The sequence below is a fragment of the Condylura cristata genome, unplaced genomic scaffold (genome assembly GCF_000260355.1).
Source record: "Condylura cristata isolate star-nosed mole 26May11 unplaced genomic scaffold, ConCri1.0 scaffold00018, whole genome shotgun sequence".
NCBI lineage: Eukaryota > Metazoa > Chordata > Mammalia > Eulipotyphla > Talpidae > Condylura > Condylura cristata.
Window position 1 is genome coordinate 14439738 of NW_004567119.1, and position 17128 is coordinate 14456865.

Here is a 17128-nt window from a genome sequence, read left to right on the forward strand (position 1 = left end):
GTCTTCTTTTCATCCCTCTTTTTTTCACTGTCAGAGTAGGAGTACTGTTCCCCTGGTGTCAGTGATTACAGTAGTATGTTACTGAATAATACATGATGACTATTTGGCATAACATACATGTTTAAAATGCGTATTTAATTTTATTTTTGAAAACTAAGTTTCAGCAAATGGACAGTTAGGGTGAATAAAAAGTGCATTTGGAAAATGGACCATAAAAATACTTTCTCAGCTTTCTTACACGTAAATGTGATGTGATTTTGATATAATGCTGCAAAAACATAATGGCCCCCCCCACTGAAATATAAATTCCCTTTTCAGCTGAGGGAGTTCACAGAACATAAACATCCGGGCAGAGATGATGCATTTGTTTTCAAAGAAGGAGACAGTTACATTGCCATCATGTTCCCTTCAAATTAATTTCCATCTAGTTTAGTGAATGGTATAATAAAGCTGAAATATTTAACTATCCAATCAAAAATGTGAGCATATTTGTTTAGAAAATTAAATGAGCCATATATGTAGCACATAAACAAAAAAGCATTCTGGATATGAGACTGTTGATTTTCTCTTAGCCCAGAATTGTGTTTCTATGATTGTGACTTTTAATTTAAAATGATAATAGGCCTGAGACTTGATTAGATTTGTACATTTAAAGAGGTTGAAAGGATTTCTCTTCTAGTGTGCTCATGTTCTGAATGATAATTATTTTATGCTGCATGGGCCTGCATGCTTTTAGTTCAGCCAGCCCAATCTTATTTTTTAATGTAGCTCACCAAGTTTCATACACCTCTAGAACACTCAGCAGATGAATTTATAGATTTCTCATAGTAATGTAAGCAAGCTGACTCAAAGAAGGTTTTGGCTCTTATCTACTATCACACTTCTTAAATATAAATTGAAATGATCCTTTTTTTAGAATTTCCAATTTATTCAATTTAGGATCCATTTCCTAGTCAGTGACCTCAAGCTTAATTTAAACTGATATTGCCAATGACCTGATGTTCGCTGCATGAGAAAGCTAATTAATTGGTGTTCATCTTTTCTTTAGGAAAATAAAAACAGATGATTAATTATAGAGCATCATAAAAAACTGATATGATATGTATATCCTGTTGTGATATTCCTCATTTTCCAAGAATTTTTAAAGTAGATACCATTTTAAATAATGCCTGTGTTATAAAATGGCTTTTTAAAAAGGGTACATTGCAACTGAGATTGAAAAAAATGTACAAAATAAAGAATAATGTAAATATATATATATATATATATATATATATATATATATAATAAAAAGGGTACATTGATATCCTAAAATGAAAACTTGGAATAGAAATATATTTTACCCTTATAAGAATATTGCTTATATTTATTTCCCTTTTTCACTAAAGTGAAATAATCATTTTTAAGTGAAATAGGAAATTTATTTTAATGCAGTATGAGCAAAATAAAATTTAAAATTCTGATGAGTCAAATTAAAATTTTGACAACTGTATTTTGGTTACTTTCTTTTGGTTGAAAGATTTTTAAATTTATTTGTAATAATGTTTTTGAGTTATTTATAATTATCATATTTATTACTATTCATATTAATACATCTAATATTCATTATTATTACATTTTAGTGGCTGCAGCAAACTTTCTCAAGGTGGAAGGTATAGTGTAAACATTCCTCATTTTCACAAATTTAGATTACTTATAACTTTTGCATGTTACAAATGATACTGAAATTAACAGTTTGCCTGAACAACTTTCCATATTTGAGAATATTTTCTTCAGCTAGGTTTCTAGAAATTATAGTTTCCATGCAGGAATATAAAGTACCTAAATGCATCTGAAATGTACTAATTTTGCTAATTACTGCATGTGTAATTTGAAGGAAAAGGATACAGATTTTGCAAAAAATTTGGGCACTGAGGGAGTAATATATGCATTTAAAGCTATTATGAGTCAATGATATCACTTAAAGAAAACAGGTAGGGTTAACATGGAATGGTAGATATAAAAAATCCTCTTAACAAATTTTCCTATTAAGGAAATTGAAAATTAGAGTATAAATTGGAAGGACATATACCTGGAAGAAATAACTCGGTCATCTCTCTATGTATTGATTACTATGTATATACATATAGATTTATCATTTATCTGCCTTCCCATCCATCTATGTATTTATGGTAGATACTCATGGTAGGACATAGGAGAGCAGTTGGATTACAAATAGAGATGATTTAGTAGAGAGAAGATGAAGATTAACACAGTACATTGAGGGTAAAATTGCTCCTGAGAAAATTTGAAGGATAGGATCATCACATTCATAGTCAGGCTGTCCGAAAGTGGGAGTGTGATTACCTCATGTATTGTCAACTCAGGAGAGAAGCAGAAAAGGTGGAATTTGGTAGTTTCATGGTTGAAAGATAAGGGGGTTCTGCCTGGTGGCTTCTAGGAATTTGTAAGAATTAACAGATCTAGAAGTGCAAGGAGATGTGCATGCTTACACAGGATAAAGAGATGCATAGAAATGTCACTTATGAGTACAGAAAACTAAGTTATTACTATACTTACTGGCACGGGAGATGCCATGATCACAAAGGTCTTCCCAGGGTGAGGATTATCCATTGCACTCAGGATGTGCTGCCCCCTGTGATTTCCCCAAATGGGGGAAACTCGACTGCATAATTTGTGGTAGTGGGGGACTGCATTTGTGCTCTCCTCTGAAAAAAAAAAGAAAAGAAAACTAAGTTACTAAAGAACGGTGAACTATTCAGAAATTTGGAGAATCCATTTTGGATTTGTGGTCAAGAATTTGGAGTGTCATCAGATCAATATGGTATTACTATTTTCCAACAGCTTCACTGAAACATTTTCACCTATAAATTAAAAAATAACGACAAACAGAAATTTCCTCAGCATTCATGAAAGCATTCTGGTCCTCATGTGCTTTGTCATGAATGAGAGCAGCATCAAGTATTCATTAGATGTATGCATGCACACAGTAATACTTATCCAGTCCCTGCCAATGCTTGGTATTCGTGTTTTTATTGTTGTTTTGTTGGTTGGCCCCAAACTCCTGTGTCTTATCCAAGTACCATAAATTTGGAACCATTGTTATCATAGACTATCAAAACATCAGGGTCACAAAAATTGTGAAGATTGGTGGTTCTCCTACATAATTTTCATAATCGCCTGGACAAACTTAAAAAGAAAACTCCTGAGACCACTGAAGATACATGTCAGCATCATAAAAGTTGAATTGGACAATGAGGATACTGAAACTAGGTGGGGTGTCCCCATCAGACCATGGAGAAACATTTATTTGATGATTTGAAGATATATACAATGCCAAAATGGCCCAAAAGAGAAACCTGATGAGAAATTTATAAGGAAAAAAAGTCGACACAATCATTAGAAGTTCTCACCTGAAATAGCTGAGTTGTTAATATAACACAAATGTTTAGTGCCAGGAGCTCTTTCCACAGTCCCACGCTTCCTCTACTGCTCTCAGAGTCTTAGGATTCTGAAGGCAGAAAGTATATCTAAACCCTGGACTTTGATGAGTGTTGTGTGGTATCCCATGATTTCCAGTGTGCAGTGAGATCTGGGTTCTCTCCTGTTCTAATGAAATGTGTGCTCTATTTTCAGTACACTTCTGCCCTGACCTATGATGCTGTCCAAGTGATGACTGAAGCTTTCCGCAACCTCCGGAAGCAGAGAATCGAAATATCCCGAAGGGGGAATGCAGGAGATTGTCTGGCCAACCCGGCAGTGCCCTGGGGACAAGGTGTAGAAATAGAAAGGGCGCTCAAACAGGTCAGCCACTCAGAAATGATTGTCGCGGGGCTTTAACAATGGTCCTCTTTTCTCCTCTGTGAAATTAGTCATATTTGTTTTTTTCCTTATGTTTAGAGATATTATGTTATAATTTCACAAAAGCAAGTAGAAGAATAAAAAGAAACCTTCATTAATGCAATTTTCTTGACTTGTGCTCAAAGGGAGTAACCTGTTTGTATCTTCGGCTGAAGTAAGTTTCTGAGTGTGCTCCTTTCCCATTTCCACATTAGGTTCAGGTGGAAGGTCTCTCAGGAAATATAAAATTTGACCAGAATGGAAAAAGGATAAACTATACAATCAACATCATGGAGCTTAAAACCAATGGACCCCGAAAGGTAATTGATTAATGATACAGACACAATTCTCCGTGTGAGAGGCGGCTTATGGAATTCATCCGCGCCTCTTCTGAGGAATCCCCGAGCTACATATCCACAGCTTAACAACTTCTACAAATAGATATATTTTTGATTATTTTTCAAAATTGGTTCTATTTATCTCTAGTAAATAAGTGAACTTGCTTTATTCCTATATACCAATAGAAAGGCAAAGTTCAAAGAGAAAGAACTATTTTCAAAAGTTTATAGTGGAAAAAACAGAACATAGTCTGTGAAAATAAACATGTAGGCCCTCCCTGGTGGTGCTGTGGACTAAAGTTCAGCACTACGAAGCGATCTACAGCCACTGCAGCATAAGCTTGATCCCCAGCCAGGCAGGTGACCCACATGGCACAGCAGACCTCTCCTGTCTCTTCCGCTGCTCTCGTCAGCAGTGTTTTTCAGTCAATCCACCTGTTCTGCTCCTCACTCTGTCTCTGGTGAATCCTCTCACTCCCCTGCCCCCCACAGCTCTAGCCTACACTCGAGTTCTTGTATGCATAAATAAATAAATCTTAAAGAAGAAAATACATATGTAGTTGTTCAACAGCTTTTAAAAATTACTGTTTTGAATACCATGATTGAATTTTATTTCTATTTCTGTAAGATCACATCCAAATTAACTTTGGAGAGTATGAAAAATGACCGTGAAAAGAGAAACCATTTTTAAGAATTTATTTTTATATTGACTTTCTATTCCTATTAGATTCACATATATAGAAGATGCATCACAGCTTCAAAGAAGCCCACTTAATGTGGGCTTCTGATACAGGTTTGAAGATGATTAAATGTTTCGCTAATACAAAGGCCGTTTATGTATGTGCCTACTTTCTATAATCTTTTCAGATCGGGTACTGGAGTGAAATGGACAAAATGGTTGTGACCCTTACCGAGCTCCCTTCTGGAAATGACACCTCTGGGCTTGAGAATAAGACGGTTGTTGTCACCACAATTTTGGTAACTAGCTACATATGCCTCTGTTTTCATTTACTTTTTCTTATGAAAATATCTGTCAGAGTTGCAGTATATATTTTTTGACAGCACTGTGTTTGCAATGACTGGATTATTAATGATTGCATTATTCTATGTTGCATATATATATATATTGAATTTAGCATTTTCTAATACTAAAGCATTCAAAATATCCTCTGCCTTCTTCAAGACTGAAGAATAGTTTGACAATTAATGTATAACCTGCTGCAACAAAGCCAAACAGTTAGATTAGTCTTGAGCATTCACTGTGTTTCCTCAGGGTTTTCACCTGTCTATTCCCATCTACCTGTGGGTAAACTCTAGATTTGCTACTTAGCTTAATTATGTCAACCTCTCCTTCTTCACAAGAAGAGGTGAACTTCTAGAGACAAGAATGATCACTCCTCTTTTTACCATAAATCTTAACACGCTATTGGCATATAGGTGTCAATAAATGTGCATTAAAAAAAATGAGACAAAATGGAACTAGATTTTAAACCTCACAGTTTGGGATAGATGTGAATTCAGACAAAGCATTTTTATTTAGATTTATGAAATAGGTAGTAAATTTGTGGGATTCATTATACTTATAGAAAACACAATTGAGCAATTTTAGCAAGAAACATTGTTAAGCACTTGGAAATATCAATACCTTAATAGGGCAAACTGGCTGTTTGAGGATTTTCACTTCAATCATGCAATAAGAACTACCTCACTGAGACATCAGTTATCATTGGTGCCGCTTTCCAATAGAAAATAGTGAGATCTGTTAAGTCAGTTTTGCAGACTTCCTCTTCCTCTGTTCTCTAGCTGACCTTGTGGCATCATTCAATGCTATTATGTTTTAGATGAAGTAAAACCTGAAATCTAAGGGGGTAGAACCAGTGCATTACCTGGAAAATATTTTTTTCACTCTATGGGTCACTAACCATGAGCTTAATTTCCACATGAACCTTATTCTTGAAACAGCAGTGTGTGGGGATTTAGGTAAATGCTGGCTGTTGGTCTTGTGATATCTTAACCACAATAAAAGCATGATGGATCCAGAGCTCCACAGCATTCTTCCTCACTAAGTCTCAGAATTACACACATGATAAGGAAAAACCCCATCAAGTTTCTACTCTTGAGTCTCCTCTGCTCTGGTATGACTAGGAACAAGCCATGTGCATGAAACACAATGGTGAACATTTGAGGACCTTCCAGAAACGTTGTGCTTAATTACGCCTCTACTACTGTACACCATCTATATTCTTAATGTTTCTGACTACGAGGCAATTGTAAAACCAGAAGATTTGAATTCATGAGAGTAAGTAATAACTTTTTTTTTTTAATCTGCTAAAGCACTGTCGTTCCATCTAGGAATCTCCGTATGTTATGATGAAGAAAAACCATGAAATGCTTGAAGGCAATGAGCGTTATGAGGGCTACTGTGTTGACTTGGCTGCAGAAATTGCCAAGCACTGTGGGTTCAAGTACAAGTTGACAATTGTTGGGGATGGCAAGTATGGAGCCAGGGATGCAGACACGAAAATTTGGAATGGGATGGTTGGAGAACTTGTATATGGGGTAAGTATAGTTCTTCTCTTAAGTAAAATTATTCACCTTGAACTGCTGTTCACAGAACACTACCTGTTAAGTACCTGTATCTTAAGGCTGCTGGTTACCACATTACTCTAGTAAGATTATCTTAGTTCCTTAAGAACAATTTGAAGATTAAGAATGAGGTCAGAAGCAAACAAGCACACAAACTGAGACAGGCATTTCACTTGTCTTGAAGGATATGGGTATGTTTTGTGCAAAGGCTGCAAGCCATAAATGCAGTGTAAAGATGGAATTATCATAATCATAATAGTGTACTATGCATGTTTAAAACAGAGGGCTTTTTGAGGAATAAATTGCTCTTTTTTTATTCTTTACTAAAACTCTGCCAGGGAAATAATTGTTGCTATCTCCCCTGATTTCTTTTCCTTCCCTTTTGCTCCAATGATGTAACCATGATTCCAAACAGACCATGAGTCCAGGTACTATTATTTTCCTTTGTTTCCCTTACAGAAAGCTGATATTGCAATTGCTCCATTAACTATTACCCTTGTGAGAGAAGAGGTGATTGACTTCTCAAAGCCCTTTATGAGCCTCGGGATATCTATCATGATCAAGAAGCCTCAGAAGTCCAAACCAGGAGTGTTTTCATTTCTTGATCCTTTAGCCTATGAGATTTGGATGTGCATTGTTTTTGCCTACATTGGGGTCAGTGTAGTTTTATTCCTGGTCAGCAGATTTAGCCCCTACGAGTGGCACACTGAGGAGTTTGAAGATGGAAGAGAAACACAAAGTAGTGAATCAACTAATGAATTTGGGATTTTTAATAGTCTCTGGTTTTCCTTGGGTGCCTTTATGCAGCAAGGATGCGATATTTCGCCAAGGTTGGTTACTCGCCTACTTCAACTTTGTGCATTTTAGGTCTCAAGTGGACATTCATGGTGTTTATGAATTCACTCTAAAGAATTTGCCAGCTGCCGACTACCTGTCCAAGTCATTAAAACTTAAGGGCAGACTCTTATAATCGGCATAAGTCTGTGAAATATTTGAGCAATGTTCTTCGAATATTGAACTTATATTTCCCTGGTGAAATTATACACACCATGGAGAGGCTATAAAATGCATAAGGTTCCTATCATTCCATGCCTTCTTGGAGGGGTACCGTGTTTTTGCTGCATATTCTCATTTTACAGTCATCTGTGTGTTGATCCACAGACCTGTATATGGGAAAATGGGCGATATTAGTTATTAACTACAAAAACAGCTTGCTTACAAACTTCGTTAGCATACATCCCATCTTTTCTCTTTTATTTTCCCATTGTTAGCTCATGAAAAACTGTCTAGGTTGAGGTTAGGATGCTTGGTCAAAAGGGATGTATGGTAACATTTTCTCAGCATCTATCAATAGACAAGTATGGTGGGGTAATGATGGCTGGTTCATTACAAAAGCTTGTGTCATATTGAATGGTAAGAGACACATCATGGAATAAATTTATACAGCTCTATTCTCATTATGACGTGCTATTTCTTGACTAGCTTGCCTAGTTATAACAAATATATCCAAAAACATATTGCCTTTGTTCATGTTACAAACATGAATGAATATTTATATCATTTGCAATTTTTTTTCTTTTAATATGCCCCCCCAGTCAGATAAATGAAATATATTATGTAGACAGAAGTTATCAATGGTATACTTCCCTGATAGATCCTATTTTTATGAATTATATGGATCTAAAATTTTTACTTCCATCATTTCTATTATATTCCCTGTGGCTTCTCTATGGGACCACATACAAATATGTAATTGTGATGACCTCTGACAAAATGCATGTGATTAAATGTTTTATCTCTATACTGAGTTTATTTGATTTAAGTTAAAGACATTAAAATTCTAATAATGAGGGAGAAAACACCAAATTGGGGTCTCAGAGAATATCTTTTCCATAAAACACTAATAAAATAGTTCACTTTTGGTGAGAGGACTTTTGCATTATAATGTTACCCTAGTTTTGAGATGTAAAGCAGTTATCCTAGGGTGACATGAACGATTTTCTACCATATAAATAAGTAAAGGGGATTGCATAAAGGTTCATTATGAGTAGAGGAGATGGATCTCTGTTCCCCAGGTGAACTCCCAGGTTAGCTTGCTTGGTTTCATATACATCGTGTGCTTGAAATTAGGTATTTTAGTGTCCAATGATTATAAGGAGCAGAAAATATTTACATGTAGGGGCTGCTAATCTAGGCACCTTTAACACTCTATATTATAATTTAACGGTTCATGAGGATACAGACAACTAACGTCTAGCCAGTCTGATTCCTATAACAGGACTTTTGTTTCCATACATTCATTTTTTATTTCATTCCCAACTCAAAACTCATTCTAATTTCATATGTAATTTTAAAATTTTCTGTAAAAGTAGACTTTAGATATTTTTCCTTGTTAACAGATTATTTTCTTTTTTGCCACATGTGGACAAAATGCACTTTGTGAAAAACTTTTAAGCAACACATATCTTTTGCCATACCCAATATGCACAATTAGCAATTGAACATAGGAATATGAATAGTTTTTTTAATGAGCTAAACTATCATTTTAAAGAATACGATGATAGCTACTCCAGTTTAGAGGGGGAAAAAAAATAAACAGTGTAGATAGAGTAGCTGAGTATCTAAAATAATAAATATATATAACTGCACACATGTACATGAAATAAACAGATCATTTTAGAGGTGCTTTCTAATTATTTAAAAAAATATTAGCATATCTTTCTAAGTAAAATGTTACATGGAACTATATTATTGATATTAGTAGAAAACATTTAAATATTACTCTAGAATGATTTATTAAATTGAATTGTCATTTGCCTGAAATTAGGTTCAGAATATCTTAATTGTAGTATTCAGAAAATTAGGAACACAAAATTATAAGAACAAAATGCTGTAAAAAAAGACACAGTGACTTTTATTCTTGTGCTTGCTTCTGTTTTTCCCTTAATAGCTCTAAAAGATTTAAATAAATATAAAAATATATACTATTTTTAAAATAGTTAATAGGGATATAAATGATTGATAAGATACATGGATTTATTTGCTCCATTGGTGGAGACTCTGAGAGGGGGAAGTTTTATTTTTAGAGAAACGTATTTTGCCCATCACCATAAAATATAACTGAGTTTTTCTCTTTACATAAAATTCCCAAGAAAGTTCAGAAGCATTTACTGATACTTTCCTCACACTTACAAATATATAATACAATGCTCAAAAATTTTCTTTGTTGAATGATATTTAAGTCCAATAAATTATTTGTGCTACCTTGTACACTTTATATAAATTAGCATGTTTAATCTCAGTAAGTCTGTAAGTCTAATTTGAACATGTAAAGGAAAACAACCAATGTGTTTAACTTGTGTTTAGTTTACAACTGGAATAGAATGACAATCAACATGCAACGTGTATAGTGTCAAATGCAATTACCAGGTAATCAGTTTTTGTTTTGAGAGATTTGAGCTGTGGGTACTGAAGCTGCCCTCTTAAATACAGGGTACATTTCATATAATTATACTTTCCATTGCTGTGGAATAAATAGGGAACTCTGAGAGTGCTGTGTCTACATAAAAAGTTTCTAAATTTAGAATATATTTAATAACCCTTTCAGAATATGTGTGAGAAATATTTAACTTTCCCATCCTATCCTGTTTATTGTATTCTCTGCATTTCTTAGGGACCGTGGTAAAGTTTTACTCTATTCTATTTATTTTTCATTGCTTTGTTTCTTTCTCTCTCTCCTTTTTTGTTTTAGCATCATATATTTTCATTTAAAAAAAATTCTTAAAAATTTTCTTTTTTCTTGCATGCTTCAGTATTCTACAGATTTTACCCCCCAAATTGATATAATATCTATATTTCACCAAAAATATCTGTTTCTTGCTGTTGTTTATCAGAATATTTATATAGACCAAGAATTACCAAATTTTTGTGTTTAGGGGTTTTAGAAATGTTACCTCTTTATTCAGCAGGTCTAATTGTTAGATGTATTGGAATTGACAAAAAAGAAATCGGTTCAAGAGCTTCAATTATGTATAGAATCCCACCAAATCTTTCAAAATAATACAATATACATCTATTTCTATATTTACATATTTATATTTATCTTGAAGTAAAATACTAGGAATTGACAATGTTTTTGAAAAGTATTTTACATAGAAGAAGTTATAGTCACAGAAAGATTATTTTAAATTATGTCTCACTAAGTAGATATCTAATACCCGTGTCTTATAAACTTTGAATTGTCTAATTTGTTTTCCTTGAGTTTTCTTTTTTTCTTAAGCAGGAGGCACAGAGGTCCAGGGTCATAGCAATCCATTATGGGAAGCATCAGATTTTTACTCATTATGAATTATATTTTCTATCATACCTTGTTTATGGTATCATTTTCCCCATCTTCTGTCCTGCATTGTATCTAAAAATCTATGATTTTGCACATACAAAAACTTAATGAAACATTTGAACTCTACTGGAGCATTATCACTGTGGTAAAAGCTACATTTATGGAGCATCATCTTTATTTTTAATATTTAATTTTGATTGTCAGCATCATTCTGAGTTTTTCTGGAGGTTTTAGGTCTTTTATTCACATTTATTTATGAGTGGATATAGATATTGGGTGGGTTATTTGAACAGATCTTGAAATTGATCTGATGATGGAACATTCTACCATAAATGAATTGGGGATTGTAACTGTGAATGAATTACAGGGATCTGAAGTTTTGGCTTCTGGGTATATGATCAAATCTAAATAAACTCTACTGTTTGCCCAAAATGTTTAATAACTTCTGGTTTCACTAATGGGCAGATATACTGAAAATATAAATCTTAAGATTCCCATATGAGTCAATATTTGCATAATGCTGCTAACTTGTTTTTTTATTTGGTCATTCATTTCACTTTACAAATCCATTTCATACTTGTTATTAGATCCCTCTCTGGGCGCATTGTTGGAGGTGTGTGGTGGTTCTTTACCCTGATCATAATCTCCTCCTACACGGCTAACTTAGCTGCCTTCCTGACTGTAGAGAGGATGGTGTCTCCCATCGAAAGTGCTGAGGATCTTTCTAAGCAAACAGAAATTGCTTATGGAACATTAGACTCTGGCTCCACTAAAGAATTTTTCAGGGTAAGAGATATTGCTTTGAAATTTCTGATTTATTCTTGAAATCTAAACTACTTAAGCTTCATTTCCCTCTATATAAGGTCTATATAAGGGTGAAGTGCAAGTAATTTCATCTCTAACTCTTCTCTGTTGTTTGACTTTGCCTCTATCCCCACCTCTCTCCATTCCTATCCTTAGCTCTAAAGCTATATTTTGATTCTTAACTGGACAATGAAAAAGTGTTACAATGACATGTTAATTTATAAAATAATGCAAGTTTAAAAAGTTGATTTTACTTACAGAAAAAAATTGAGGTAAATTACAACTCAGTTTAGGTTACTATTTTTTAAACAAAATGCTGTTGGATTTTTGTTTTAGTTTTAACATATATGAGTGCCATCTATCTTACATGTTTTACACTTGGGAATTCACTTTTAAACCAGTTATGTTAATTCTATATCAGGAAACAGGTTCATATTGTAATTTCTGACTTTTTTTGTGCAAGTTATATAAGGAAAGGCTAACAAAGGCATTCAACTTACTAACTTTTAAAATGGGTAGCTTAATTGCAATATGTCCTTGAAATATAGTTTACTAAGTTTTTTTTTAATTGATGATCTTATTGTTTCTGTGTATAGAATAAGTTCAGAGCCTAATGTTAGCACAATTTGTTTTCTTTTTGCTGTTATCACTGTTTAAAAACTCATTCTATTGAAATATTTAAGTATAGTTGACTAACATAGTTATTAAGTCAATATACATGACATATGATGGTCTCTGATAATAACAGAATCTTGAATGGATTTGAGTGTTTGAATGAGATCTAGACCAGTTTTATCAGTTTTAGGACTAAAACTATGAATTGGATAAAATGTGAAGCTGGTAGAATTATGTGAAGATTGTCTCATACTCCATTGCTTCTGGTTTCATTTCCAAATAACTTTAGTTGCTGAAGGTATAACAGGATAAAAGTGGTAGGGCAGAGTGCAGTTTGTAATAGGTGCTGAGTTGGATATTTGTGGACAGAGCAGGATCTTGGTATTTTCATTAGCCACCATAATTTATGTGCAGTGTGGCCTGGCTGCTGGCAACTTCCTTGACTTATATCCAGTTCTGAGTCAGGCTGTGATAATACAGAATTGCTACTATAACAAGTTGCTCTGACAATTACTAATGACCCTATGCCATAGTACTCTCGCTTGATCATGACAACAGGTTTATTAAAATTGATTAGTTTATTGCATGGCTCTTAATTACCAATGCATGTTGACATTTGTATTATTTTTATGTTTTATCAGTGTCCCTCCATCTTGAAATAATGTGATTTGTAAATCAGAAAGTGATCTAATATACAATGGTTTACTTTTGTGTCTCTTATGCGGATTGTACTAATCTTGTTTCCAGAAACTCTTCCACATGGGTGTATACCTGATGAAAGAAAGTTAATGGCATTATATTGTTTGGGTGATAATAATATTGACAACTTATACATTCACATCACAGAGATTTTTGGTACAGTTTAAATCAATCAAAGAACCATATACCTTAGTCAACAAGGTGCCAATATTTCACGCTTAGTATTTTCAAATTCCTACTCGACAAGATAAAAGGCTAGATAAACAGAGGCAAAGAATGCTGCTACTTTTGTGTTTCAGTGCACTAACCCCATGAAGTCCACCGTCCAGCTATGAGTGGAAGTGTGTGTGTGCCTGTGCAGACACACCCCAACATAACTGGTAGTGTACGATTTGCCTGTGTGAGGTCGTGAGTGTAGCATTTCAATAGGAATGGAGAACAGAAAAATGCTGAATATTTAAAGAAACTCTAACAGTTTCTTATGCATCTTCTCTTTGAATCTCTTTGACTACTTTGGGTAGTCAAATCAGTGATTTTTGTTTGCATGTTATGTGCATTATTAAACTGAATCTCAGATAAATTTGGGAACTTAACTAAGTACAGGCAGCTAATAAATGTGCTGAAACATTTTCCTTTTCTTTTTTCCATACCCAGAACATAGTGCTTGAATTTATTTCACTGTTCCCACGCTCTGTTTTAGTTTCATCTGCGTTTGCTTATGTAATATTGGAACATTAATAATGATGGTAATTCAGGCAGACTACATGGGTCTTCTCACCATACCTTCCAAAGGAGTTGTTGATGGACTGACAGTAGCTAGGTGTGAGTACTTGTGATAGACCACTTCTTATCTAGAGAAAGAAGCTGTCTTATATTTAAAAATCATAGCTGACATATACCAGCTAATATAAGTGCACACCATCAAGTGAAAAGGAGTTTGCCATGCTAGTTCTTCAATGAATTATGTGAGAAGGTTATAATTTTGTAAGTTACGTACTTAAAGTATTTGTATCTTAATCTTGATGGTGGGTGTGTTAACTAACATACATCCAAAGAAAGAGACAGGATCCTATAATTCCAACTCACATACAGTTTTGTAAGCCAATGTTATCTTAATAAAAAAAAATATTTAAAAAGATAGTTTAGATAAAAAGATGCTGCTAAGCGCAGGTGATTTTAAACCACTAATTCTGCTAACTATATTAATATTAGATAATTGTGTACCATGGCAACAGATGTGAGGACAAAATTATTTTTGTCTCTGATTCTGAGAAGTGCTTTATAGGCACAGTAGTCACTTGCCAAGTGTATCTACCAAGTCTTATGCCTTTTTCATAAAATTTGTTGAATTAGTATATGGAGACAGAACAGCAGAAACTGTTCTGGAAAAAGAAGAATTTATCCTTTAAAAAAGAATGTATCTGGAAGCTCAAGGGGATTGCAACTGAGGTGGAAAAATGCACAAAATGATGTAAATATAAACTGTTATATATAAGTAAAAAAAATATGTATCTTTACAGAATGCTCTTTAAACCTATTGGACAACACAAGGCTAATCCATAGATATTATATAAGAAGGATTTAACTGATTTCCATGAACATATCCCTCCTTAAATCCTTGGGTTTACTACAGTCCTTTTACTGAGCTGTTGTTTAGCTGTATATTAAGGTTCATGTAAAAAGGACAGTGTCTTGTTATTTTCTATGCCTAGATTTAACAGGCACCACACATCCTAGCTATCTGCTTTCTCAAATGTCCTTTAGCTCTAAGCCCATGGGCGCGGGGGGTGGGGGTGGGGGGGGTTGTAGGGATTGGCTCCTAAGCTGTATTCAGAGGAGGGTGAAAGCCCTCAGAGAGGATCCTGGCCCCCCCTGCCAGGAAAGCAGAGGGAGCGGGGAGGCGTGATGCTGACGGGAGACGCCATTGAACCCTTCGTTCTCCCGCCATCTGTTTTGTGACTTTTAGAACCAGAACAGTTACTTCATGGGCAAGAACAAAACTTTTAACATTTTTACCATTTGCTACTTTTTTTTTTAACAGCTATGTTTCCCAACGTGCTCTAACAGCTTTTCTGATAGTTTTCCTTTTATACCGCTTATAGCAAGAGATTTTATTATTATCAATCTATTAAGATTTTCCACTTAAATTTATCAAGCCAACTTTGTTTTTATCACAGCAGGAGTTTGCATTTAGACATTTGAAAAACTGAAGTTAATTTATTGTCTAAATTTTAATGGAATGTAACTAGCTAAAGAATGGTAACTGTTTTATTTAAGATCAGAGATTAAATGGCCAGTTTTAAAACAGAATAAAGTCTATAAGTCTTTTGTCTAAATACTAACTAATATTTTCTGAAAGTATATCTTTGTTGATATAATTTTGTTAAATTATAAAATGAATATTTGATCTATTTTAAAAGGGTTTATTTTGTCTTAAAGTGATGTTAATTGCTCATTTTAAGATGAAAGTGTTTGCAGATATTAGGCAAATCATTTAATAATAAATTGTGTTGCATTAATAATGCATTAATGAAGTCAGTGAATGTGACTAGCTTGAGAATTTTAGTCATACAACTTCTGACTTAAAATCTGTACATTAGTTTAGTGATAATCAGTAAAATCAATGTGAGTGACATATTTACTTTGTTATGTGAGAAAGTAAATATCAGATTCATCTATCTTCCAAAATTTCTGCTTACAGAATAGTCTCTGTCCTTATACAAAATGAATGAGAATATCTGATTCATTTTGGAGCTGTGGATGTCCCTAACTGCACTCCCAGTGTATCATACCTAGAATTAAGAAAGTATCAGTCCTTCATTATAAACTCCTATTTTTAGAGTTTCACATTTTGAAGATTTCTTCTCAATAAAAGAGGGCAAAACCTGAATTAGATGAGTTTGAGTAGTAAATTACTTTATAGGAAATTATGCATTTTGCCCCTACTGAAATTTAGATTGGGGGGGTAGGAAATGGCTTTATAAGTAAACCTATATTTGGCATGGCAATCCGTGAAAATAGGAACTTACAAACAGGAAGCATATCTTCATGCTTATTATAAATTCTACACATTACATTTTGCTAATTTCATCTGGTTTTCTCCTTTGGGAGGATGAGAGATAGAGTATCTTATGACTAAGTGGTTTAGAAGATCTATGCCTAAGTTGAAGGAAGTGATTCTAAAACATGAAAATAAAGGTATTCTCCTTCTCATTCAGGGAAATTAATTACTCTATTCTCAGAAAGTGAATGTAGCCTGATGACAGCCCATGAAACTTCACAGTTGCTTCCTGGCATCAGAGATTTTCTGTAGAGTTAATGAATAGCACAAATGATAGATAAATAGTTCTATGCAGATGATCTTTACCTGAATTAAACAACTATTCTAAATTTTCTTTCATATATATGTATGTTTTATTACTATAGTAATAATCATAACATACAAGGAATGACAATAACTTAGATTCTTATTTTAAAGTCAGCAATTTTTTGGGGTCTCCCTGCTGGCATAAAATACACTTAATTATATTTTCATATAGCATATTGATTGAAAAGTAATAAAAATGAAAAAATTGGAGCCAGCATCCCTATGGTATTGTATTAATTGCTATTTCATTAAGTTTGCATTTTGTTTCAGTTACAACTTTTGTTTAGTTGTGATATAGTATTATTTCTTGTTAATATGCTATAGAACAGACTTCAATAATCTGTTAGGATTTTCAATAATTTGTGGTGGTTCTCCACCCTTATTCTATCATTTGTGCTATAGCTAATTACATCCTTATACATTTCAAAATGTATTATAGTTTTGTATATATGAATATGCATACATATACTTCTAGCTTTCTATATATGAAAACATATATGTATATATCCTTAAGTAATCTGGAGATGGTATTTGTATCTA

The 17128-nt window shown here is 33.7% G+C and overlaps 1 protein-coding gene across 4 annotated transcripts in view; it reads left to right on the plus strand.

Moving 5' to 3' along the window:
• Positions 1–17128, plus strand: part of GRIA2 (glutamate receptor, ionotropic, AMPA 2) — a 107717-nt gene that overhangs the window by 72817 nt on the left and 17772 nt on the right. For all 4 annotated transcript variants that reach the window (XR_001145590.1, XM_004685354.2, XM_004685353.2 and 1 more), the window contains exons 7-12: positions 3637–3804; positions 4056–4160; positions 5046–5156; positions 6531–6737; positions 7224–7594; positions 11691–11889. Coding sequence is in view for 3 of the 4 variants with exons in the window: in XM_004685354.2 (XP_004685411.1) it covers positions 3637–3804; positions 4056–4160; positions 5046–5156; positions 6531–6737; positions 7224–7594; positions 11691–11889 (1161 nt within the window). In the remaining variant the exon portion in view is untranslated. The remainder of the gene's footprint in view (positions 1–3636; positions 3805–4055; positions 4161–5045; positions 5157–6530; positions 6738–7223; positions 7595–11690; positions 11890–17128) is intronic.